Here is a 26,815-nt window from a genome sequence, read left to right as displayed (position 1 = left end):
AGGGATTCTTGGCGTTATTCATATGGAAAAAATGCTGTGGGATTGCTTCCCTTCATGTAACTAACTGGTCCCATGACCTCAGTTTCATGATTCTTGATTTCTGAGTGAAATAATTTCCAATACCAAGAAGGGAGAGGCTGCTGGGTTTGTGGGGAAGTCAGCGGGGAGGCTGCAGTGAGCAATTGCTTGCAAAAGAGACTGGCTTGGGAACCACACCTAAGATGAGCTTGGCTCCAGCCCTGCCTCCCCACATCATCTTTCCGGTGCCTTTTTAGCAACCCTGAGCAAGCCACTGAATTGGGACCCTGAGCAATACCTAAACGCCACAGAAACCTGTTGCTGTAGACGCCTTTGATAGGGTGTTCACCAGTCCCTAAATAAAGCAGCTCTCCACTTACATGGAAAACAGAGGCAAAGAATTCAAAACCAAGAAGGGAGACTAGGCTACTGCAGAGCTACTCAAGTTCAGCTGCAGTTTCACAAATGCTTTAAATATCGGTCTCTGCTGTCCTGTCCAGGCCTGGGCAGGGTAGAGAAGTTGAAACAGCTCAAGGTCTTGGGAAAAAAAGGTGAACAAATAGAGGGGAATGGCAGGAGTGGCTCCCTGATTGTACCAGGGAATGCCTCCAGCTCCCTTCCTTCCCTCGGTGCCTGTAGGAATCAGGATTTTGCAAGAAAACTGAATTTGAGTACTAGAGAGTGAAAGGAACTGCAATGGCAAGGAGGTGGCTCAAGGCACACCCCTGAAGTATCCCACAGAGCGAGCCAGGCTGCAGCACCACAGCTAAGTACCTGGGATGAAACCCAGCCTGCCTCCTGCTCCGTCCCGCCTTGGGAAGAAGGCTCTCACCAGGTTTCAGAAAGACACCAGGTGCACAAGAAGGATTTCAAAGCAGAAGAAAACAAATTGAAAATGCAAAAATATATGCCAAAAAAGCCCACCCCAAGGCTCTTGGGTGCAAAAAAGTGTTGCGGGTGCCAGGAACACCTATGCAGAGGGAATGTTTGAAGATAAGCATCATCTCACACCACGGGCAAGAGAAGATCAGCCTGTCAGGGCGGCCTGTTGCGTTCCCACAACACAATGGGGCTGAAGTGCACACACTGGAGAAAATCGTGCAGGAGGGTCTGGGGCAGAGCCACAGGCTGATGGAGGCCGAGCACCAAGCCTGGACCTGCTGTGGGCTCTGACCAGGGGCAATCCCACCGCCTCACAGTGCTGCAGCTTCCCTTGCTGTAAATAGAGGGAATAATATTTGCCAGGCTCCCCACATCACGGAAAGGTAAATCAATTCACTAAAGACGGATTGTATAAGATCCTAGATGAGTTTACTAGAGTATCTCACATTTTTGTTGCAAGGTTTAACCCTAAATCCACCAACCCCAACTATACAACGGTATCTCCCAGAGCTCTGTTCAGTTCAGCTTTCAGCATCCAAACAACAGTTCTGTTCCTCGTCTCGAGATACCATCCACTGCTTGCCACATCCCACAACCAGAAATCATCCTTGACACCCAGCCTATCATCTACATTTATTTAGCTTAATCCCTTTCACAATACATCATCCATGCTGCTGCCTTCCTCCTTTGGGTGCTCACCACTTGTCACTGGCTATGGCAGCGATTGCCCAGCCAACCTGCAACAGCTGCTCTCTTCTTCCCTGGTTTTTGGGGACAAATCCAGGCCCAGCACAGAGCCAGCTCCTGGGAAGGTTTCTGCCCTGAGCCTTCCCACCTCCATCCTCGCAGAGCAGGTAACTGAAGGCAGCTGGTGGGGCTGGCACATCTTGCAGCACCGGGGATCGGCTGAGGAAGGGAGTGCAAGGGTAATGCAGAGCGGCGAGGGAAGGCATGGTTTGCACAGGGAATAAAAAAGCCAGCCTGGTCAGCCCCAACTGCTAATGAAAGCTGCGCAGCTGAGTATCGCTGGGATTTTCCTTTTCTTATACCTGAGAATGTTGTCGTCAGGACCACAAAGAAAACATAATGAGAGCAAGAGCTGGAGATAAAGAGGAAAGCTGGGCAGTACTGGGAGTGGAGGGAGGGGGAAAATGTAAAAGGGAAAGGAAAAGAATCAAGGATGAGGGTGAGCAAACGAGTCAGAAATTTGGGTAAAAAAGGCAAGGTCTGAAAGAGGTGAAAAAAAGAAAAATGGAGCACCATTGCAAAGCAAATCTGTGGGGAAGAGGCAGGAGGAGAGCACCCGGTCAGCCCTGAAGGACAAGAGCCATGAAGGGGATGGACAGACAGATGGACCAGCAGAGCTCCCAGGGTGGGTTCATGGGACAGTGACTGGCAGCCCGAGCACCAGAGCGGTGCCCACGGCCACCGTGTTGCCCAGGTGTGTGCCCCCCATGTCCCGGCTGACTCCCCTGCCCACCGCCTGCCCAGGGAAATGCCCCCTGCTGCAGGGGAGCTCCCGCCTGGCCAGTGCTCAGGACTGGAGCCCAGGCAGGCAGTAGGACCAGCACCCTCCACTGCGGCCCCACCACGGCCACCTCTCCCATCTGTTTTTGCTTGTGCCAGATGGGAAGGGGAGGGAGGGATTGGGGAATGGGGCTGCATCGCTGGGATGTCAGGGATTCATTTCTTTCTATTCTTTTCCCAGTGACATTTAAATGGCTGGCCCCAAAACGCATTCTGATTGCTGTGTGTTTTTCCCAATGACACAAAGGCGAGAGTCTGTCAGAATAAATCATTTAGGGGCAGGGGAAAAAGAAAGCAGCAGCTCTGACCCCACAGGCACATACACCTCCCTCCTCCTCGCCCTCCCTTACAAACATGTTTTGGAGCTGCTCAAGCAAAGGGGAGAGTGAGCAGGAGTAATTTTCCATGGATGCAGGGAACAATTGAGCCCCGCACGGTTTTCATTGTTAAAATGCTTCCCTCCAGCAGTTTATGTTCATCCACACCAGACAAAGGCGATATGCATGCAGAGACCAGTTCAGTCTTGCTCCACCCGCCAGTGGTGAGGAGTCGAGGTACGGGGTGATGGGGAGGAGGAGTGGGAGAGAGATACTAATGCCACGAGGTGGGACCCACTCCAGCTCCTCACCCTGCACGGGCCAGCTCTGAGTCACCCTTAGTCAGCCACCGCACAGCCTCAACCATGCCCAGGTATGTTGCCTGGGCAACATTTGGCACAGAGAAGACGAGTGCATGGGTTTAGGGGAAAGCACCGCTTAATGCCGCCAGTGTGGCACCATCAGTTCTGCACGCAGACGGGAGGCTGGGGGAGGAAGGAGGCCACATCGCTTCCCAGCAGTGCTTGTTTCAGCCTCGTGCTGCCAGCCTGACTTCTCCTGGGATCCAGCCCTTCCACTCACACAGCGTCTCCAACCATCCAACAGACACGGGAGACCCTTCCCCATCATCCGTGCAAACACCAGCTAGCAGCGCAATTGCTCCCTGCGAGGAGAGCACGTGTTTGTGTTGAGGATGGATGCTGGTACCACATTCGTGCTGAGAGGCTTTAGAGGGGAGCAAGGGGACGTGGGCATCCTCAGCACTGTCTTCCCAACAGCACAGCCCAAAGCGGGCTGAACCCTGATGGGGCTGGGGGCATGGGACTGGGGAGTGGAGCCTGAGCCCTGAAGCATAGCAGGATGATCCTCAAGTTGAGCAAAGCCTTGCCACAATCCTTCTTTCTCTTTGTCATCGATTCCCTCCCCATCTCCACTCCTTTCAGATGGAGGAACATACTTTGGTCACTGGCAAGGAGCTCCCTGGCTCAGCATCACCTGCAGCCCCCTCAGGAAGGAGGAGGATGGGGTTTGAGCCCTCAGATGTCCCCTGTCCAGGTGTCAAACCTACACACAGCTACAAAAAACACAATTGTTTTTTATAGCACAGATCTGCCCAAAAAAGAGCTCCACGCTTTTGCAACTAAAAGAGCTTTTAAATGGCCATCTCTGGGACCTGCAGGACAGCAGGGTGCAAGTTTTTGGCTGGCAGATTCGCTGCTCTTGCACATCAAGTCACAGTGTCACTTCTGAGCCCCTTTTGGCACCTCTTCCATGAGTAATGCCTACTAAACCCACCGTCCTCAGAAACTTGTTGCTCACTGGGAGCATGCAGGGCTGCAGGGGCAATACCACCAGTCTGGTGGGAACCATGTTGAGAGGATCTCTAGCTCTGAATGCAAAGAAAGATTAAAAACAACCAGTTTTCACACACACGAAAAAATAAAAATAAAAAAAAATTTCTTAGTTCCTTATCAAAGATCAGCACAGAGGAGCTAAACAGGCTCAGGCCCAGACTGGTGGGAGATCTCTAAGCAACATTTTTGTGGTGCAGAGAAAGGTTTTGCCAAACTCCTTCCACCTAGATACTACCGAGCTAGTGGTTCAGACCAATGCCAGATTGCATCCCTTTGCCAGACCACTAAAAAAGGCTTTCAACAACACAGCAAAGCAGAGACCCAAATGAATCACAGGATCCAGTGCTGGGGCTCCAACAGCCCTTTTGTGAAACACAACACCATAAGCCCTAACATCCTTGTCGAATTATAACCCCCCCCAGGTAGATGCGCCAAGCTTTTTGCTCCTTGTTCCGCTTGCATGCGTGTGCTTTTTCAGCCCCTTCTCCAACATCCAGCAAATGCATTTATGAATAGTTGGGTTTTACCTAAGAAGTAATGGCACTTACATGGTCATGGGGAGATGCTTTACATCTATAGCTTGCGTGGGAAAGATTTTGGATGGCTGAGATAATTCCTTGACAAGAAGCATAACAAGGAGAAAGGAAGCTTTTACAGAGGACGATCTCAGTTTGCTTAGCCTAACAAAACAAAGGCCAGAAGGAATAGGATCGCTACACACAAAAGCACCCAAGAGAGAGCTGAGTCGCCTATTTAAGCATAAGGACAATGTTGGCGTGAAACCAATTGGAAAAAAAAAATTGGCCACAAATGAATATAACTGGGATTAAAAAGGAGCTTCATAACTCTTAGAGCACTCAGCTTCTGGAATGGCCTTGCAGGGGACACACTGGAGGCCGTGAGAGTGGAGCACGGTACCTTTATGAATGGGACTCCTAGGACCATGTGTGGACAGCAGGTCTGGTTTTGACTCAGAAGGTCTCTCCTAGCCCTGTGCCTCCATCAGTAAACGCATCCCACATGTAGGTCTCTGAAACTGGAAAGGTAATCCTTGCAGCATGGTGAAGTCCCAGTGCTCAATGTCCCATAAAGCTGTGCCAAGAGCTCTTGAAATCTTCCCAGATGAAAAGTCAATCAAAGAAGATACATGAGCTGACTTCCCTTGGATTGTGTGTGCCTTGAGATTGGTAACTTTTCAAAGTACTATAACGAGCATGGATCTTGGAGAGCTACAATAATGGCTTATTTTCAAGGAAAATTAAGAACAGCTTGTTTTTCCTAATCTTACAGTCTCCTCCAAACAAATGTGTCACAGCTGTTATACCTGGAGGTCATGGAAAAAAGGTCTAATCAGAACTGCTGTGAGAAGTATTTTGGCCAAGGAAAAAGAGCTTGAATGTGTCCTGTATGAATACAATAAGGAGAGACTGAAAAGAAACTGTCTTCTTACCCTTTTCACCATGGTAACACAAAGCTGAACAGCAGTCATGAATTTAAGGGGGAAAAGCCCAAATATGTTGTAGTAGTAAGGACAGAAAAGCATTGGAAGGGATTGTCTAGGGAAATGTTGGCCTCCCTATCTCTGAAGGGTTTTATGATCAGGTTAGACACATCTGTCAGGAATGATTCCTGAAAAGTTGATCCTTTTTTGGGGCAGGAGCATGGGTTATATGGCCTTCTGAAATGGCAGCTATCATAATCTGTAATACAAAGCTCAGCACCAAGATTAAGAAAACACGGTCCTCTCTGATCACTTATGTTCAAGGCTGGATGCAGAATTGCTGCTAGCTGCCAGCACAAACCCAGCAGGCCCTCCACGTCCCACAGTGACCTGGAGACGACAGTCCTAAAGCAGGTCTGAATGCCTCAATCCCAGCCTGTGGTTTTACAGTCTGAACTGGAACGACAAAGGCTTCATCAAGCCTTATATATTATTAAACTTTATTTGCATTGCTTTGTATGCGAGGCTCAGGAAAGGCTTGTCATTAAAATCCAGAGTGTTTTAAAAGTCCCAGGGACACTGAGAGTAGCGATGCAAAAGTAGCGATGTTTCAGTGCCATTGCGTTGGTGTTGCTTGACAAAGACACAAGCTGCCGCGATGGTGGTCAGAGCTGCACAGAGGCGGAGGTGATGTCAATTGACATCACCATAAGAACGCTAAAAAATATAGGTTTGTATAAGTTGATATCTTGCAGCCACCTCTGTAACAGCTCATGGGGAAAAGTATCCAGTTACCACAAGCAAGGGTATTTCTGAACCCATTTAAAAACTTAAAACCGCAATACATAAACCTAGCAATACCAAACAGCAAGATATCAGGAAATCATTAGAAGAAAAGCCCAGTGTAATAGAAAAGAGAATTAAACATGACTGTCATTGCCAAAGAATAATCTCCCATAAATATTTTTAAAGGCAACAGAGAGGATTATCAATGAGAGTTGAGACAGGATAAGGACAGATAATTTAGGTTCAAGAGAACATTTTGCTTATTTCAAAGATACTTTGAGATAAACAGACTTTTAAAAGTGACCTAAAACCCCTCAGTCTGGTAGGACTCGAGGTCAGAGGAGGCAGCCTGAAAGGAGCAGAGGCATGAGACCTCTTCAGTCCCCATCTCAGCTCTGCCTTTGTACAGCTTGAGGACGGTCCTTTCTCTCTGCCCGTTTCCCAATCCACAGTGACACATGTGCAGTAAATAACAGCTTCCGAAGGGAGAACGAGGGCTGCAAGGACTGAGAGGTAGCATTGGAAGCTTAAACACGTAAACCACAGATCCTATTTTCCCTGCCTAATGAATACAAGCGGTCACAGGGATGGTGTAGGATCTGCTGCCGCCACTGCAACACACTCTGATCTCTGCAGAGATCAGTTTTAATGTGCATACTCCAGCCCATTAAGCCTGTGACTTGATTTAGCAGAACTACAGAGCTGCCGTACTGTGCACATTGTTCTGACAGCTGTTAAGGACTAACCTGCTGACTCTCATTGCTTCCTGTCACATCCTGTTCCTTGAAGGACAGCTGATTACATTTTCCTCCCTAATGAGCTCAATGAGTCTGAAGATGGGCTGAGACTGCACAACTGGATAGTATATGATCTTTGGCTTCCACTGCTGCCTGTCAGCTGGCAGTCAGAGATCGAGGATATGTCTGTGTGTGACACCAAGCAAACATGGAAACATTGTGGGGAATAAGGAACCGTAAGTTAAGAAATTAATGTGCTGTAGGACAAAAGTCCGGGGAAGCACCAGAAAGGCAGGGCACCATTACAATCTGCATTGCAATTTGAAAGGATGTACCCATTAGACAATCCAAAATGGAAACTCTCTGACCCAAGAATGGACATTTATATGGGCATCAGATGTCCAGAAGAGCAGAAGTAATAGCTTCAGTAGCTAAAATACCCAAAAAACAAATTTCAGAACTAATTCTCAACTCCTGCCCAGACAGTTTATTTTCTGTAATCACAACTGCTCCCTTTCTTTGTGTACACTTCTGAAGCAGTAGGGTTTCAGATCATCACCTGAAGTACTTGGTAAAAGTCACTGTAAGCAGGAAATCAAGCTAACTGGGTCATCAGCCCAATCCAGAACAGTTAATTTCAAGGGTTTTTGCCTTCCTTATGCCACCTCTTTATCTTCTAGCATCTTTGGACATCCGTTGGTCTTATTAAGAGTTACAAGCACATGCTCAGCTCGGTGTGGAAGTGCACTTATGCACACCCCAAAGATTAGACAATCCTGCCTCTGCAGCAGGAAGCCCCCTGGGTCGAGTTAGGGTATCTGCAGGAGATTACTGGGCTTACATGCAGCAGGACATGCGGGAATAAACACCTCCCCTAAAGACTGGTTACTTCGGAAACATAGGGACAGGCATTGTGATGCTCTTGGGAGTGCTGCTGGAAAACACTGCAGCACTTTGCACCAAGTCACCCCTTTCCAGTGGGGTAAGCAATGAACCCTTCAAATCTCAGCTCCTTCTAGAGTTAATAACAAACAGGAGGCAGGGTAAGTTAATCTGTACCTAGAATGGCTTCATAAATAAAAACCTTTAGGAAAACTGGAATAGAGCTGCCTTCATTTAAAGCCTCCACTCCTATGTGGGTTGACAACCTGGTGGCTTATTTGATAGCAGTTTGCTGTCAATCCCTTAAAAACATCACTATAGCACCAGTTGTCTTTGGATTTCAGTTTGTCACTTACAGAGCAGGCAGTGGGGAGACACCAAGGCCTGCACGGGTGAGGGGTCTGCTCCTCATCCGCTGCGCAGAGGGGCTTTCCTGGCTGGGGGCACAGCGGGTGGGCAGGTTGGAGGGGGTATGCTGCAGGGGAAGCTGGTGGTGTCATTGCTCGATCTGCTGCATGGGTAAAGGCTCACCAGGGCTGTCAAGCTGCCACCTTTCACCAGCCTGAAACTCAAGAGTATTTAAAAAAAATAAATGTAAACAACCCGAGCTGCTAAGCTGGCCTGATGGCTGGTTCCAGCTCCACTCTCACCCAGAGGGATTGCTGACTATCTTGGTACACAGCACTGTGAGCAAATATTGGTTCAAACACGGATAGCTCGTGGGCAAAAGCACAAGGCTGCATGCAGCTCAAATAAACGGGCTGGCAAAAGTGCTGCCAGGGCTGGACCTCCCCTGTCCCTCCTGGCTGCTAGCGCAGCTCCGGGTGAGCTCCAGCCAGTGATTTTGCTGAGCTCTGAATCCACAGGGATTATACCCAAAATAAAGCAGTGTGCAGCACAAATGTCCAGCTGGAAGAAATCCCGCTTTGCCAATTCTGCTGGTCAGAGGCTGTTCTCGGGCTCGTTCTCAGCTACAACAAAGGGGTGCACTGCTTCCCTTACTCGCAACGCTCGGAAGGATGAGTGTGGGATATAACATTGCAGGCTAAATAACCTTCCCTGCCCTCGAGGCTCCTTCATTTTATTTATGGGAAAATATGCTCGTTAATGCTCTTATCACAGGAATGATCTAATGGGGGGGGGGGAAGTCTCCTTTGAATATATCCATTTTAATGAGCTTCTGGGCGAAATGTTGAGGCAGGCAAAACTGACTCTGAACTGGTTTCTGACAGAGCAGATTCTGCACAGGTCTTAATGCTCATCCTGCTGGCATCTGTTTGTTTTGGTAACATTTCCAAATGAAATTAGGAGTTACAAAAGCTGAGCAGTACTGTGCACTTCCTCGTCCCTAAGGCTGGCTGATCCAGGCACAACAGGAACTGCAGGAAACTAAGCCATGCCATCCAGCTCACCTTCTTGACACAGAGGCTGTGAAAGTGGCTCACACTGTCAAGAAACATCAGAGGGTGCTGAACTATTCTGGAAGAGAAAAGGGAAGCTAAGCAAAAAATAAAGAAATAAAGCCACCACACAAGGGCTTCAGCAAGCAAATGAGGGAAAGGGTCAGCAGAGAAAGAAATGTTCATGAAAGAATTCCAGAAAGCCGCCGCACACCGAAATGCCGATTACATGTGACTGCAGGGGGCTCATTTTCTCAGGACCCGGCTCTGCGAGGTGCTGTGCACCCCGCTGCTCTCCCCTGTGCTAGCGGGAAGGAAAGCGCTCCATCTCCTCCCCGAGCTGAATGCCCTCTGCGGCATGCTGCCCTTTGCAAGAACCGGACCTTCATCACCTCTCATTACCCGGGGGAGAGGGAGAGGAGGGGACGGAGATGCGAGCTGTGCCTGGCCCAATGGAAACGAAACAGAAAATGGATTGTGGAATGGACGATGTCACAATGTCTTACGTCTTCCACTTTATTGTTTTGTAACTACCTCCGAATTCCTCATGCCCATTCGTTCATAACTGGTACCAACGCCCAGAGAAAAATCAATAAACAAACCAAACTTGTGGAACAGTATTCTTAAATTACGGAACTGTAAGGACAAACTGCTCGAGCACACTTCTTTCCCCAGAAATGTGAAGGTGTCATCCCCTGACCGTATCTCGTGTCTCTGGCTGTTGCCTAACCCGCTCTCTAGCTGACTACATTTCCTGTTCTCACTTCAGACTTTTCCCCTCACCCCCACATTATTTTTATATGGAAACTGAACTGCAAAGCAAACTTAAAGAAAACAACTCAGCACTGATCAGGTGACCAGCGCTATGTTGGATTACATATAAATCAGATAACGAGCCTTTAAAGCATTTTAAGCATCTGTTACCTCATTTACATTCAATATATAGTCCTCTTCATACCAGCTGTTTTTAATAGAGAAAGCAGAGATCCAAATAAATTCTTCCCTGGGCTGGTAAACACCTGAGAATTCTGGCTGAACTTTGCAGTGGCATGCAGAACCTCCTTCTAGCACAAGTGGGTCTGCAGAAAACCTGACCTTCAAATCAAATCGTTCTCCCATGATGACAATGAAAACAAGGAGAGTTTTCCAGCTAGAAAAAGTGTTCTAATTACACATCCCACAAAGATCAGAATAGATTCTAACACACCAAAAGCGGTTTTAGTGGGGGAGTATTTATAATTAGATAACTGGTAGTTAACCATTACCTGCAAGGAAACGAACCAGAAGTCCTAAGGAAGGACAGGTAGTCTTAAGAGCCCTGCTTTATCGAACTTATAAACTATAGGTCTTATAAAATTCAGAAATAGCACTGTCCAGTGTTTTGATAAAGACCTCACAAACTTTTGCTGTACTTTGTCTCCACACAGAGCTGAGCAAGATGAACATTTAAGTTATTCTGGAACTAATCTCTGCCTCAGTTTTGGTTCTGTTTTGGTGCTTGGCTACATCTCTAGATAACTCTTAAAACTGTAAGAACAAGCAGAGTCTTCCTGGAGTGGAAACAGAGAGGAAAGGCAATCAGAACAACTTGATTTTACAGTCTGGCTCAATTCATTTAGGTTTTTTTTTAACCATTTTTGGGGAGTTACTAAGCATGTAATGCTTGTAAGGACGGCACTTGCTTTAAAGAGAGCTCATGTTTTTCTTTCTGTTGTACTTGCCTAGTCAGCAAATCAGAGATAGATTAATTCCCATGAAGCTGCTAAATGTCATAAATATCTATTTCCACATTCAAGAAGAGCTATGACAGCATGATGCAGCTAAGCAGAAAATATATGGGGGGTTCTGCTACATGTCAAATATCCGGTTTTTTCCATTCACCTTCCCTGGAACTTTGTTACTCCTCTGGAACATGGATGCAGGAGACGCTTCAGCGAAGCCTGCAGCAGCCCACTCTGCAATAGTGGCAGAAAACCACACAGAAGCACTAATATTTACAGCCATATTATTTAGTTATGTTTTTATCACCTAAACCACAGAACAGTTTATCTTTCCTTCTCAAAACAAAAGATGTGATACAACTACGGCATCAATGTGCAGGATTTCAGAACCAACAAGTCTTATGAGCATTTCAGGTCCTGCACATCTTTCTAAGCGCTAGTTTCGCGTCATCTGATCACAAACACTTGCAAACCTGAAAACAGACAATGAAGAGGAAAGACATTCAGTTACTTATCCTGCCCATTTCTTGCCCTAACATCTGTTTACATCATCAGCTACCAATTTGGAACCTGACTTTAACTTATTCCTGTGCTGGCATAAGCTCTTCTTCCAATCTAATATCTTTCAGGAAGTAAAAACTACAAAAGCTTGACAAAGACTCATTAACTGGTGATTTTGACTGATGTTTGAGACCTCTTCTGTTAAGAGAGGCTGAAAAGCATGCTGAAACAAGCTAAAAAAGGAAATTCTAGAAAATGAAACTACTCTGCTTTCCTCAACCTGAAACAATTTCAACTTCAATTCCTAACATGGAGTTCAGTTGTGTTGCTGCTTCTGTACCTTCTCTGTTAACAGGTCTGGCTACTGAGTAACTTGGACTGTACAAGGTATTTTCCCAGGTCGTTCCATACAGCCTAATTGCTGCGACCTGCTTGTATAAGAACACAGAACAACAGGGACTCGCTGCACGCTCTCCTCTGGGGAGTTCAGTAAGCAGATCAGGAAAGAACTGATATAAGCTGTCTGCTGCATCTCCTGCTTTGGGGACTGTGCCAGTCCTTTGAAACATGTATTCTTTGGAGATGGGAGCCAGCAGAATGAGGAGGCCTTTGATAGTGTATTTGTGGATGCCAGCATAGGACTTGGGATGAACTAGATCCTCAGGACTTCGATGGACAAGATTCTCTATTTGCAATTGTCCATCTTGCCTCTGTGTTGAAAGCTACCGTGGACACCCTCACATCAGCTGTTAGGGCTCACTGCCCAGTGTATGAGATAATCCCCGGGACTGAGATGGGTTTGGACTACAGTGCCAGACTAAGAATGCAGCTGGAGCAACCGAGACACTGGCACACAGTTCCTTCTGCCTGCTCTGCTGCCATGGGTCAGGTAATGATGGCAAACCAGTGCTGAAAAAACAGCTGGAGGTGGCAGCATCTCAGACTGCCTCAGCTGGCAAACCTGAAATTGTGAGTCAGAGGCTTCTCTGTGAGGATTTATGAATCACTGTCACTGCTAAACTGGAAGTCGGGCTATCTCAGCAAAACTGCAGCTGGAACTAATCCCACACGATACTTAATGCACAAAACCAAAACAGGTTGATTGGGCTTTTTGCATACTACAGGGCACCACAGCGATATCTGGGTCACAACACTGTAAAATGGAATGGTGGCCCATTGAGATGCCGGGTATCCACAGGGCAAAGCTGTTTCCAGTGCAACAGTAAAGAGGAAAGCAGCTGCAAAGATGATGACCTCTGACACAGCGCCATTATAAGGATTACAGTCAGATTACTACATAAATAATAAATACCGTTATTAGAAATAATGAAACCTACCACAAAATGCTAAGGCAGTCCTTCCATCGACTAACACATTCAGCCCCCTCTCAGGAAAACCTTTCTAAAACAACATACAAAACATGAATTGCTAAATCTTCTCTGATGTGCTTCACTTGATCCAGATATTCCTGAATTGCAGCTATCCCATTGTTTCAAGTTGGTGTCTGGGTATCACATTAAATGGCAGCCAGTTTTCCCTCCATAAATCAACAGCCAAATCTAGAGAGTGGGGTGAAAGCAAGCACTAACGTCTGTTATGGTGTGTTCTGGGAGCTAAGTGCAGATACCTGCAGCAAAAAAAGGGTTTTTCTCTCGTACCTCTTACTTACCATGACTCCCAGACTAGTCACTGGCTGCTGGCCAGGCTAGGCTTCTCATCTAAGCTGCAGGAGAAGAGACTGTTTTCTTTTGGCAATACACTTTGTTCCATCATAGTCAATCAGAGCGGTTTCAGGACACAGAAGGTAGGTGGGGATTTAGAGACTTATCCTTGTGCAAAGTGGAACCAATCAGTGGAATATCCATGTGCTCAGAGCTCCTGGGTGGGAATATTTTAAAGCAAATAAAAATAAGCAAGATAGTAAAAAATAAAAAAATGCCTAAATGCAAACTACAGCACCTGAAGGCAATAAAATAGGCGTGTTGTAGCCCAAATTGAATGAAGAAAAAAGAAATATGGCCATCTACAATATTTTTCTTTATAGAAAACAATGATTTTGAAAATCATTTCAACATATCTTTAGCAGTTTTCTTTGGCTCTATAAACACCTTTTTCCACTTAATTTACAAAGCATACCCAACTGCAAACTTGATTCAGCATAATTTTAACCACAATTTTGAGCTTTCTTTCCATGTTGGTCAAGATCCACTGTTTAAGATGTGCCCTGACTTCTGGGATGTGTTTCTGACTTGATTGTCAGAGGTGGGATGGTCTCACCTGGTACGTTGAAATGTTCAGAAATGGCCGAGTCAAAGATCTCCTGCCATGGAAATTATAACCTATCCACCTTTTGTACACATTTGCTGCTTTTAAGATAAATTAGGAAGACTGGCTCCTCCCACCCAAGGGATGAATCTGTGTTTTCATCAACATTGTCTGAAAGAGAAGCGGGGCGTTCAACTTTCAAATTCACACCCTTTCCTCTGGCCCTTGCTCTTGCCGTGGGGCTGCAGAAAGACCCAACTGTGTCCCCAAGCCTCGGATTTCCAAGACCCTCACAGGTGATGGGAAGCAGAGCGCTCCACTGCCAGGGGAGCGTTACAGGCTGTTCATTGTGGGGGTGGGGATGCAGACCAGCTTCTGCTATATAAATAACCAGGATTTATCCACTTCCTCGCGAAGGTGCAGCACAAAGCCTTTCTCCGTTTAAGAGTACCACCACCCATGCCCCAGACAACCGAAGACGTACGTTTCGGCCAGCACAGCACACAGGCTGAGGGACACGGGGGGATGCTGGAGGCGGGAGCACGGCCGCAGCCCACAGCGTGCACCCCAAAACCGGGTCACAACTCCAGCCTGTCCTTTTAGGGACCCTCTCCAGCACCTGGAGGATTTTCTTATTATTTTTTTAATTAAAGTTTCTCTCAGCATCGAGCCGACAAACGCTTTGCGCGACAGATCAGAAGGCAGCGATGCCCCCCAGGCCCACCGCTCCTCACAGTAGGTCCCGCCGCCCCTCTGCTCCCGCCACCAGCGGGCGGGCCGCCCTGAGACCCCGTCCCTCCGTCCCGCCCGCGCGCAGGGCCGCTCCCCGCCCGCCGGCGCATGCGCGGGGCCGGGGCTGGCAGTGTACCTCAGCCGGGCGGGGGCGCAGACGCGGGGCTCGAACCGACGGCTTCGAGAGAAGTGAGAGCTGCGGCGGCGCGCTGGAGCCTCCCGGCGCCGAACCGCAGTAGGCCCCGCCCACCCGCAATGGCCGTAGCCAATCGGAGATCGCTATTCCCCCCTTCCCCATCCTGACGCCCTTCTAACCAATGCTGAACACCCTATTGACTGCAATAGGGAAAGAACTCGCTGCTCCGCCCCCCCATCGCTCCCTTCAGCCAATAGGAAGGGAGACTCTCTAAGGGACAACCGGGCCGTTCACAGACGGGAGCTCTTTCCCTGTCGGGGACGTCGCCCGCCCCGAGGGGCGTGACCGCGGAAGGCTATATAAGGTCCCACTGCGCCGCCGCTGCCATTTTGTGTAGCAGCGCCTGGAGAGCGGTCGGCGAGAGGCGGCGGAGGGTTTCGGGGTTCGGACCAGAGCGGCCGGATGGTGAAATCCTCCCTGCAGCGGATACTCAACAGTCACTGCTTCGCTAGAGAGAAAGAGGGGAATAAAAGCACCGTCATGCCCGCTGTGCTGAGCCTCAGTACCGGACAGAGCAGGTGAGGGTCTGGGGCCTCCCTCAGCCTTCGCACCGCTGGGCGCTCGCCGCCTCCTCCCTTCCCCTCAGGGGCCGCCCTGATCCTCCTCCTCTTCGTCCCTCCAGTGCCGATCGCCTCCCCCGTGACCGGGGGGGAGGGGCGGCCCGCGCTGCTCTCTCAGCGCTGCGGCCATCCCCCCCCCCCGCCCCGCGGAGACGGGGCGGGAGGCGGGAGGGCAAGAAAAAAAAAGGATTTTTTTTTTTTTTGAAAGCCCGAGGCGGTGCCTGGCCCTTGTAGCGTCGGTTGCGGCCCCCCCTCCCCCCGGTCCGGTGTGGCTCGTCGCCGTGCCGGGCGACACGTCCCCCGGGGGTGTGTACTCCTGGCCGTCCCCGCCGTGTGCCGCGTTAGCTGCGGGCCGGCGGCGGGGAGAGCTGCCAGCGCGTCTCTGCGGTTGTCACAGCCCCGGGAGGAAGCCTTGACCCACGCACACCGGCTCCCGAGGGCAGGCGGCTGGTCAGCGGCAGCTCCCGAGCAGGTTAACGGGCTGAAAGGTGCCGAAAGCGGGCTGGAGGCAGGGCCTGGAGAAAGAACCAACACAATTAGGCAAAGATATCAAAGGATTGAAAGTCTTTATCCCCTTACGAAAACTTAATCGAGGTACTGAGCCTAAAGTAGAACGTAAGAGTGTTAGGAATGCTGTTAGTTTAAAACAAGATAAAACAGTCCAGACAGATACGGGGAAGAAAATACCAGAATCGGGGTGACTGGTGTAGAGCAATGGAAGTGTAGGACTTCACTGCCTTGTAGGAAGGAAGCTGTGATTAGACCTCGTATATGAACGACAAAATTTTTTTAGAAAGCTATTTTTGTCCTTGGATGCGGTTTAAAGGTGTTGGTTTTTTTTTTCCCCAGAGGAGTATGTGCACCCAAACAGCACTCTAAAATATATTCTCAATTGCAAAGTGTAGGCAACCTTCATTATGCCTTTCATCGGGTGAAAGGTGAGATTGTATAAAGGATTGCCACTGCACACTTGTGAACAGGGTGCTTGAAGGCTTGTTTGTACGGGTAACTAGGAACGCCTGGCTCTGCAGCCCGAGACAAAATAAGTATCTAATACTAGTATTAAAGAAAAGCAGCTTTCTTTTAAAGAGCCTAAAATAATGGCTTGAACACTCATTTAATTGAGAGAGTGCAAATATTAATTTTTTAATAGAACTTTACAGTCGCTGTTCTTACTAATGCCTTCCAGCATATAATATTTGACCTATATGGCCATTTAGTCCTTTCTACTATGTGTTATTGATGACAAGTTTCAAGCCAATTAAAAAAAATCAAACTCGTATGAACTGTGCAAAATGGTGGATTATTTTGTACATGTTTATTCTGATTTGCAAATGGCTGCTGGCACTCACAGGCAGGACGATTGTGAAAATTTCCCTAAGGGCCTCGATTGCTGCATCTGCTGAGATGACGCAACTCAAGACTGAGCCTGCAGGGTGAAGGATGGTGCAGAGGGAGGGGCCAGCCAGCGCAGCGATCGCTCTTCGTACAGTAGAAGGCTTATTCGCTTAAGCGGGATGGGGTGAAACTTTGCATGCGTGCAAGAAATATGTGTTGTATCTTAGGAGATTAACATTCTTAACCTTAAGTACTGAACTTAGCTGAGCAGTGTAAAATTGCTCTGAAGAATTCAGTGGAAAGGCTGGTAGGTTTTCAAATACTCAGGCATGGTCTCGGAGTTAAAACCTGTGAGCTTGCTTCTGAGCTCTGCATGGTGAAAGCGTTTGAGGTAGTGACATCTGTGAGACTATTGCATGTTATTTTTTGACTTCAAGCCCAGAGTGCTGATGCAAAGGTCTAAGGTAATTAGGGCCATATATCACAGGGGAAGAAAAAATGATTCCTAGCTTGCTGGGTCAAGTATACTCATGATAACTTATGAGAACAACGTGGGGGAGAGAATGGGATCCTGCAGACATGATAGCAGAATGGTTCTTCTCTTGAGATAAGTACACCTTGCTCACTTCCAGTGGAGAGTATTTTAATCTCCTTCAAAATACTGCAGTAGTGGCTTTCTGACCCTGATGGGTCTGGGCTTGAGGCAGCATTCCTGTCTCTGGTCTGGAGGTTCCTTTGTGTTGCCACATCCCTGGGCTGCTGTGGGAGGAGTTCCCTTGGCCTAGGTTTGGGGCTTGGGGTTGTTTTTTGATTTTGTTGTTTCGGTTTTTTTTTAATCTTGCTATCTGATTGCTGTTTAAAGCCTAGAATTCTATGGGCTTTGTCTAACGCTGCCTGGTTGCCTCTTTAACTGTGATCTCTTTCTAGTTCCAGGGTTCCCTTCAATTGCTGTAGTAACCTGGGTCCGGGGCCTCGGTGGTGCTCCTGATGTCCCTCACCCACCCCTGAAGATCCCAGGTGGGCGAGGGAATAGTCAGAGGGATCACAATCTTTCAGCTAATTTATTTTATTCGGTGAGTAATAATAAGCAGCTTGCTCTGGTGAGCTTGAATGAATTTCTTGCCTCAAGCCTATTAATGGCTTCTCTTTCTCCAAAATGAATTGGAAATAACTTCGCATATATTACTGTTACAGGATAATCGGCTGAATGTAACAGAAGAACTAACATCTAATAACAGGACAAGAATTCTGAATGTCCAGTCAAGGCTTACAGATGCCAAACACATTAGTTGGAGAGCAGTGCTGAACAACAACAACCTCTATATAGAAATTCCCAGTGGTGCTCTGCCTGAAGGGAGCAAAGACAGGTAGAATAAAATGCAGCTGTGGGTTTCACTTGCCTCCATCTTGAAGGCCTTTGGTAGTGTGGAGTAACACTGGACTATTGTTGGTGCTTGCTTCCGTTGTTCTGAAAGCTGAAGTCTAATTACTGTGCTAGGCTGCAACTAAGTGATCCTGGTTTCTTCTGCCTGTTCTGTCAGGTGGAACCACCCAAAAGGTCTGGGATTCTAAGCTCTGTTCCCAGGTACTGGGTGGCTACTTCTGTCCACACCAGCCTGGTTCTGAGTCTGTCACTGCAGTTCTCCCTTTGGCTGCAACAGAAAAGCGTGTTTTCTGTGTTAATGAAGACCCAGATTTCTGCCTCAATCTCATCCTGGGGGCTGGGATTTCCTGTGGTGCGAGTCTCCACCACTAGCCTCTTGTGCAGGTCGGCTCACAGGGCCTGGCTTGCTGTTCCTGAAGGAAATGTTTGCTCATGTACACTGAACACCTTGCATTTGTCTTGCAGTTTTGCAGTTCTTCTGGAGTTTGCCGAAGAACAGCTTCGAGTTGATCATGTGTTCGTTTGTTTCCACAAGAACAGAGATGATAGAGGTAGGTGTTAACTCACAGCACTGTCTCCAGAGATGCAAGTGCAGCATCTGAAGTTGGTTCTGGTGGATGCTTGAACTGTTGTACAGTATCAAAGGGATGAAACTTGCTTTCTCCTTTTTTTTTTTTTTCCTAGCTGCATTGCTCCGGACTTTCAGCTTTTTGGGCTTTGAGATTGTGAGACCAGGGCATCCCCTTGTCCCCAAGAGACCAGATGCTTGCTTCATGGCCTACACATTTGAGAGAGACTCATCAGAAGAAGAATAGATTGCAATGTTTGCCTCTTAGAGCTTTCTTGTTGTCTATAAAGATGATTCTGTAGAATTTTGTCAACATCTATTACAGTGTATATATAAGTCTGTATGAAACATTGTGACCAACTGCTCTGGTGGTGAGATGTTGAAAATTTCAGACTCCACATCTTTCTCTGGATTTGTGCGCATGTTGTGGTTGTGCAAATAAATGCTCCCTCCAAATTAGCAGTATATTTCTTGAAGTTTAATATTGTGTTTGTGATACTGAAGTATTTGCTTTAATTCTAAATAAAAATTTATATTTTACTTTTTATTGCTGGTTTAAGCTGTTTAAGACTTGCACTCTGAAGAGGTGGCTCTGGAATGGCCCCAACCATTAAAGCTGCAGCTATGGAAAGGTGTTGGTCATTCTTTTCTTGGCTAGAACTCATGGCTATGATCTACTAGGACTTGAAATAATCTAGCAATCCTGTAAAAGCCTCCTTTTAGTGAAATAATTACCAGTTTGTCCATTTCCACTGGTAATGAGCATCACTGCATCCCTGTTCCATCAATATTTCATAGAATGCTTTAGGGCCTGTGTTAGTTGGAAAGTCACAGGTGAAATGCTGAGAAGCACAGTGCATGGGTGCTTTGAGCTTCAGCTGTCTTTGAGTATCGAATATGCAACTTTGATACCCAAAATCTCAATGTTGCTGGTAACAGCAGTCTTATGCTAGCCTGTGTTGAGCATGGCTTGACAGGTTCTTTGGCTGTGATGTAGGAAGGTTTGTGGCACTTCCATAGCTAATAAATCCTGTTGCTGAGGCTGGGTGGCCTCTGGAACAGGAGCTGCAGCCCCTGGGGAAATGGGCTGAGGTGTAAGGAGAAGGGGCTGTTGTCAAGCAGTGCCTGGTGTTGGGGCCCACAGACACCAGTGTTCAGGATCCTGAACGGAAGGTGAACTGGCTGCTGGTGCAGTGCTAGAGGTAACAAAACTTGTCCTGAAGTTACTAGAGATAGGTCTCCAAAAGCCTGTGCTTTAAAGCATTATATTTCAATTTTCTTTTTCCAGTGCTTGCAGCTTTGGAGGCTTGTTTAGCACGGTTTGAGCTGATTAATCTTTATGAAACCTCAGAGTGGTGAATCCCTGGGGTGGGTTATTTTACCAGGTTGTTACACTGTGGCTCAGTGTAAATAGAAGCACATGATCATGAGTGTGTGCTCTGCTGGAGGCCTGATCCCCATGGAGCTCTGCAGAGCGTGGCTTCAGGATCTCAGGTAAGCAAGGGGGCCTAAGGCTCACCAAGCAGGTCACCCCTAGGCAGGTGTTCTGGGCTAAGCAGTACTGGAATCATGTGGCATACACCAAAATGTAATCCCTGAAACGCCTTTCTCGGAGATGCAGCAGGGAGCAGAGCCTGTTGTGGGATCCGCAGCGCAAGGTAACCCTGGGGCATGGCACCATGTTCCCCGAGAGCCTGTTGTTAAATTAGCAATGTAGTGACAGGCAGATGTTCTTGATGGTTTAATTGGCCTCAGATATTTATCAGCCTCTCACTAACGCTTCCCTAGCTGTGGCTGTGCTCTGGTCCTGGGGTATGGCACGTAGGACAGCCATCATCTCCGCTGTGACCACGGCTCCTGGCTGCGCTGCAGCCTGCTGAATGCAAGAGGTCTCCTTCCCACAGATCTTGCCAATTTTTTTGTGGCCCTTCAATCGTGCTCTTCCCTGTGGGTTTTTTTGGAAAGCTGTGAAGTTGCTGTTCTTGGTGGAATGCCAGCAAAGAGGAAGTGGGCATGACCGAGGGGTGGGTGTTCCTCTTCTGCTCAACAGGCTGGCGAAGGTTTGAAGTTGAAGTTCACAAACTGGTTCTCTAGAGATAAATTCATGCTTTCCTCTGTGATGCTGTGCCTGTGTTGCGATCTGCTTTCTGCAGGGACATGTGAGTGTGGAGGTGTACGTGGTCCTGCCTTGAAGGCTGTGCTCCCCTGTAGACATTTTGCTGACCTTGGGTGCCCCAAGCTGCTCCTGGCAGGAGGGGTCACCCATGGTGGAAACCAGAGATGGGGGTGCAGGGGGTGCTCGGAGGTGCCCACCTGGGGCTGGGCTGGGCCTGCAGGCGCTGGCAGAAGCAGGTTTTGTCTTTGTTTTTCCAGGATCAGATGCCCAAGGTGGCTTTGGGTGAGCTGCTGCTGTGCCATGGGCTTTACTGCCATCTTGTAGCCATGCAAGATACTACAGGAGAGGCGCTGGGGTCTGCAGGGCTGGGGCTCACCCAGGACAAACCCTCCTGCATGTTTTGGCCCAAAAACCCATATTGAAATTTCAACAATGTTTCTGTGGACTGGCTGTGCTTGGGAGGTGACCGTGTCACCCTGTGTGGCCAGGGATCTTGTTTGGTCCCCCCTTGCTCATCCAGCCTCAGCAGGGAGGCCGCACTGCTGTGTTTGGGTGCTGCTCAGGGAGGGAATGGTCCCCCAGCATGCACGGGGCCTCACACAGAGGGGCTGTGGTCTCAGGTGGGTCTTCAGCTCCACTGTAGCCCAGATGATGAGGTTGCTGCCTGCCCATGCTCAGCGGGCAGGGCAGGAGGAAGAAACCCACTGACATGGGGAGCTGGGAATGTGCTGCCCTGTGGTTTCATCTTGAGGGTGGGGCTCACAGCTCTGGTTTACCGGGGGGGATTATTTTGAGCTCAGGGACTCCTAGGACTTCTCCCTGATCCAGCCATGCCACTGGCTCTTGTGACTGCCTCGTGTGCCGCTGCCCACGACCATGGGCACACCAGGGCTGCCCCAGCAGTAGCTGCAGGGAAGCCCGAGAAGGTCCATCCCACTGCGTGCACAGCCCACAGAGGCTGCTCTTGCTGCTCTCAGGTCAGCTACGAGTGGATTCATAATTACTTAATAATAATATAAATGACCTGAGGGACCTTGCACAGTATTCCACTGTGATGGCCACCTGGCACCCGCATGGGTTTGGGGATGGGGGCGCACATCCCGTGTGGTGCTGTGTGTTTTATACCGAGCAGCAGATGCAACGGCCCTGCCTGGGTGCAGCCAAGCCTGGTCTCTGGGCGCAGCAGCTGTAAACTGACCCGAGCTATTTGCTAGATGCCATCGAGGCTGTTCTGGCTAATCGCCGCTGGGCAGTGAAGTTTGGTTTTGTGTTTCTCCCTGGATAGATCACTGGGGTGTGTAATGCTGTCAAAGCAGCACATAAAGGACCAGTATTTAAGAGGTTCAGCTCTGGGTTTTACTGAAGCTGTGTGGCTGTTGAATTTCCCCCTTTAAAATGTCATTTATGTTTGTGACTAGGCCACAAACTGCTTCTAAAAAGAGCAGGCTGTAGGAGGTATTGTATTTCTCCTTTGTTAACCGTGCATTAAGGTGAGCTGTCGTGTGGCTTTGCATTGTTATGTAAAACAGTGAAAGCCTCGTGGCCGCAGGAGGGGTCCGAGGGCGTTTTGTGCCAAGTCTAAGTCCTGTAAACTTTACTCCGGACAATCAGCCACTAAACTGGTGCTTGGTCCTGTGGCATCCATCCAGATGTCTTTCCTGAGATGCTCTGATAAACTGGACTTACAGCATCAAACGAAAATTGGCTGAGGGTGTAAAAACACACCCTGCACTGTGGAAGCCATGGGTGGGAGTTTGGTCCCAGCTTCACCGTTCATGTGCTGTGGGGGGAAGCGGGTTTGGGTTTGCAAAGAGTTTTTCCAGCCAGGACCAGCTTGGGCTCCTTGCAGGAGATGGCAGCTGGTGGATTTGGCCAGGTCCCCATGGGCTCTTGGCTTTGGGGAGACCTTTTGGGTGGGCTGAACTTCAGCTGGCCTTTACAGAGTATAGAGAGCCTGGGTGACTTGGTAGAGCATGTGTTTGGTGACCTCCTTGAAGTACTGGCAGCACAGCCACTCCTCAAGGCCGAGGCCTGCCCCTGCCCCAGCCGAATTCTCTGCAAACTTCAGGAGCAGCAGAGCCCTCTTCACCTCCACCCAGCTCTGGAGCAGGGTGAGGGTCATCTTGCTCCTGGCGAGGCCCCCAGAGCAGGACCTGCAGGATGCTCTTTGCCTGCTCGATGGAGACCCTCTTGCAGGGATCTCTATGGAGAAGCAACATGGCCAGATGCTTGAGTCCTGTGGAATAGATGGACAGGGAGGGGATTTCAGGAAGTCTGTTGCTTCTGAACCCCAAGGCATTTTCCAGAGAGATATCGACATACAAGACCTGATAGATCAGCATGCCTACATTCAGCTCATCTGCCACCGGGGAGAGCGATGCAGCAAGCCCCTTAGTCCAGTCCTGCTCTTGGCTGGTAGAACAAGGTCTTTTTTTGTCTTTAACTTTGAAGAAGTGGCTGGTGAGCAGCCTTGGAAGGGACAGGGATGCCTCCTTGCCTTGCTGGCTCCGGGGAGGACACGGGCACCACACCAGCAGCAGGTTCTTGGGGCAGAGGTCCTGGCACACCTTCTGCACCCGGAGGTGCTCCAGCCCTGTGCACACCTGCAGGAGGAGGAGGCAAGCCAGGCATTTGTAATGCCCAGGGCTGGTCCTGTGCAAACTGTGGAATCCCTTCACAAAGCCTGCCAGGGTCTGGTATGGAACCTCAGGAGAAATAAGGACCTGCAGGACAGGGCGGGTGGCAAGACAGGCTGGCTCCTCTCCAGAAGGGGTCTGACTCTGCTCCCCAGGGCTTCCTGGGAGCACCAGCTCCCAAGGGAGGTGGTTGGTGAAGCAGCCGATCAAGCGCTGAATGCTGCACTGTGCCCTGAGGGAGCTCTGCACCCCCAGGCTGGCACAGCTCAGCTTGGGGACCTGCAAGGAGAGACAGGGCATGGCCAGCTGTGCAAGGAAGGAGCCATGGGGTGCCTTGTCCTGGGCTGGGCCACCACCTCAGCTCAGGGCCACCAGCCCTGGTCCAACCCACACACAGTGCTGGGCTCCCCCTGCCCCCTCCAAACCCACTGGTGCCTGCTGGAACAGCTTTGAGCAAGAAATGGGAGTGTGTGTGTGGGTGTAACCCCCAGGCAAGCTGCAAAGCTGCTTTCATGGGTCTCATCCTGCACTGCCTGAGGAACCAGCTCTGCTCCAGCCTCTACTTTGCATCTGCTGGCCCCTTGAGACCACTTGCCAGGGTGTCTCCCCCAGCCATGCCGTTGTCCTTGACGTGTCCTTTGGACCTGTGGGAGCCGTCACCCTCACTTCCCTGGCCTGTGTCAGCAGCACCATCTCATTTAGCAAATACAGAAGTAAATGCAGAAAGAGGAACCACCTGTGTGATGGGGTCAGTGGAAAAGCCAACGCTCTGCATTCATGCTTGCCTGCAGCACTGCAGCCCGGTGTGCCCCAGGAGCCAGCTCCCTCTGCACCGCCTGGGGCATTTTCCCCAAGTCCCTGCTTACCTTGGCTGCAAACACCAGCTGGGTTTGCTCAAAAGTGAAGCCCACCCGGAAATACCAAGCGTCCCCGTTTTCACAGCACAGCTCCCGGTCCAGGATGCTGAGGGCTGCCCAGTTCTTCCCCGCCAGCTCTGCCTCCAGCAGCTGCTGCCGCTCCTCCAACCCCACAAGCTCCTCCTGGATGCAAGCTGAGAGCCGGGCCAGGGCAGCCGCCTGGCACCCCAACACCACCCTGTACACCCCAGCTGGGCTCTTGAGGGGCTGCAGGAGCTGCCCCAGCTCCCTGTCCGCCGTCCCAAATGTCAGCTCTGCTTGGCTGGGTGATGGGACTTTCTGTGGGCTGCTCCGGGCCACTGGTTCCCCCAGGCTTTGAGATTCAGTCAGGTGCTTCTTGGGTCCCCAGGAGGGTCTGTCCCATGGTGGGACAGAGCTGGGAACCCCCTCCTCGTGCTGTGGATGGGGTGGTGGGGTGCTGTAGAGGATGCTGCCAGCCCATGGTGCAGGGTCACCCTGACAGTGCTGGGATAGCCCCTGTTCTGGGAGGGACTCCGCTTGCTGGAGCTGTTTTTTCGGCAGTGGGGGAGGCAGGGGGTCCCGGGCAGACTGAGAGGGGGGTCTCCCAGCTCCTTCTCCTCGGCTAGCTTTGCAGGGGACGAGGTGAACCCGCAGCTCTCCCAGGGAGGAACAGACACAGGAGGGCTAAGACTTCCCAGGGTGGGGGAAGAAAGTAGGAGATGAGGTGGTACAAGCTTGTTATTATTTGCCCCACTGCATATTTCCAACTCCAAAGCAATGCCCAGCACCAGCCAGAGGGGTCACAGCTGGGAGCTGCAGGAGGAGGACAGGGACAGCAGCGGGGTTCAGCTCAGCCATCTGAGCAGACACCTCGGTGGGGAGGAGGGCAGTGGGGTTGGGGCGTCACTCACCCACGTTGCTGTAGATGAGGGCTGAGTCGGTCAGTCGAGGTGGGTGGCCCCCTGGGATGTCCAGCGTGGGGGCGGGTGGTCCGGGGGCACCCAGGTCCAGGCTGCTGCAGCAGGCACGCATGTTGCCCTGCGCCTGCACCACGGCCCTGCACAGAGCCAGGAGTCAGCCCCGGGGGGTTTCTGACTCCTTTCGGTGCTGGCTCAGGGGAAGAATAAGGAGAAAGGGGAAGCAGTAGCCTGGGGAGCCCTGGCTGTGTGGTTTTGGGGCAAAAGACAGGGAGTTTGGTGGCTCAGTGAGTTCAGCTCCTGCATTGGGGGGGTCCTGGCAGTGCTCCTGCTCCTGAGGGGTGGGAGCTGCCTTGGGGGGCTTCACATGTGCCGGTTCACACCTGCACAGGCACTGAGCCGGGGTGTGTGTACACATGGGCTCATGTCTGGCTTGCGGTCCCTGTTGGGTGGCCTTGAGGAGGACATGACAGTGGGAGAGATGTGGGACAAGAGCAGGAAAAGCCTTCGACACCCCTGGCCCGGGTCTGACTGGGACAGGACAGGGGGGTCTGTGCATTGGGAGGGAGAAGCAGAGACCCCGTAAAGAGGAGAGCAGTGGGAAGGAGCCGTCTGCAGCCCCGGCTGGGGTTTCACTTCCCCATCCGGGCCAGGCTCAGCACAAACCTGCAGCTCTGACCCTGCTGCCACAGGCAGCACTGAAACCACGGTGGCTTTCTTTAAAAGCTCTGGTTTCTGCTGGGGACATCACTCGCTGTGCAAATTCAGGCTTTGCCCCACTTTGGCCCAGCTCAGCCCCCGTTACCCCTTGGGGAACTGGGGATTGTTGCCCTGCCTCTTGCTACAGTGTAAAGTGTCAGGCTGAAGCAGCCTTGCTGGAGGGCTGCTGGGAAGCTCGTTTTTGGGCCCCATTTGCAGAGCAGTTTGTTACCTCTGAGTTTTCCCTGGCACTGGTGGGGGCCTGGGGGGCTCCAACTCCATCTCCTGGCTCGGCGGCAGCTCCTGCTTCTGGTCCCAGGCTCCCCTGGCGCTGGCCATGGCGCTGCTGGGAATCGCCTTGCACAACTCGCTGCAACCCTGCTCGCAGGAGGATGTTCTTTCAAAACCTGCTTCTTGCAAGTCTAAAGGAAGCCAGAGGCTTGGCCTCACTCCCCAGCAGCCCCTGGTGCTGCTCCAGGGCTGCACACTGCTCATGGAGGCTCCTGCTGCAGCTGCAGTAATTCTATCGCATTCGGTGCAACCTGTTGCAATGGGTTTGCTTCCCCTGAGGTGCTTGTGGAGGCTTTGCACACCTCCTCCCCAGCTGCTTTCTGGATGGCAGCTGTATTGAAGGGGAGCAGATATCTGTGGTACAACCCCCCAAACCACGTAATTAAAACCCTGCTCTCCATGCTGTGTTACTCTAGAAGGATTGGTGAGGTGGAAGTATGTTGTTACGCTGGGAACTCCAGAGAGACACAGATCACTGCAACATGCTGGGGCCTGGCCCATGCATACCGAGCCCTGCTCAACAGTATTCAGTGCCCCAAAGTGGAATAGAGTGTCTCTGGATTGAAATGCAAAGTGACTGGCACTGTAGTCACTCCAGCCCTGACAACAGGCACTGCAGCCACTCAAACCCCCACAACAAGTACCGGAGCTGGCTCAGAAAATAAACC

At 50.2% G+C, this 26,815-nt stretch overlaps 2 protein-coding genes across 2 annotated transcripts; one reads left to right on the top strand and one right to left on the bottom strand.

Moving 5' to 3' along the window:
- Nucleotides 1–15,077: 15,077 nt before the first annotated feature.
- Nucleotides 15,078–19,157, top strand: OAZ1 (ornithine decarboxylase antizyme 1). Its single transcript, XM_064469341.1, is given in 6 exon segments — nt 15,078–15,278; nt 17,586–17,643; nt 17,645–17,731; nt 17,853–18,025; nt 18,508–18,593; nt 18,727–19,157. Coding segments are annotated over 6 exon segments (651 nt in total). The 5' UTR covers nt 15,078–15,162; the 3' UTR covers nt 18,858–19,157.
- Nucleotides 19,158–22,728: 3,571 nt separating this feature from the next.
- On the bottom strand, nt 22,729–26,195 carry PEAK3 (PEAK family member 3). Its single transcript, XM_064469910.1, has 4 exons — nt 26,089–26,195; nt 25,156–25,297; nt 24,229–24,924; nt 22,729–23,641 (listed from the first exon to the last, which is right to left on the bottom strand). Exons 1-4 carry the CDS (start codon nt 26,193–26,195, stop codon nt 22,745–22,747), a joined length of 1,842 nt encoding a protein of 613 aa, XP_064325980.1. The 3' UTR covers nt 22,729–22,744.
- Nucleotides 26,196–26,815: the final 620 nt, after the last annotated feature.

Source organism: Phalacrocorax carbo, chromosome 19 (assembly GCF_963921805.1).
Source record: "Phalacrocorax carbo chromosome 19, bPhaCar2.1, whole genome shotgun sequence".
Lineage (NCBI taxonomy): Eukaryota > Metazoa > Chordata > Aves > Suliformes > Phalacrocoracidae > Phalacrocorax > Phalacrocorax carbo.
The sequence above is the reverse complement of the archived record's forward strand: the minus strand, read 5'-3'. Positions and strand labels throughout refer to the sequence as shown.

What these genes read in the sequence shown, in the direction of transcription:
- PEAK3 (XM_064469910.1), bottom strand. Translation starts at nt 26,195, where the DNA reads ATGGCCAGCGCCAGGGGAGCCTGGGACCAGAAGCAGGAGCTGCCGCCG. An exon ending in CAGCCCTCATCTACAGCAAC is followed by an intron (nt 24,925 to 25,155) that starts GTGGGTGAGTGA and finishes GGGAAGTCTTAG; the next exon opens with CCCTCCTGTGTCTGTTCCTC. An exon ending in AGCTGGTGTTTGCAGCCAAG is followed by an intron (nt 23,642 to 24,228) that starts GTAAGCAGGGAC and finishes CTCTCCTTGCAG; the next exon opens with GTCCCCAAGCTGAGCTGTGC.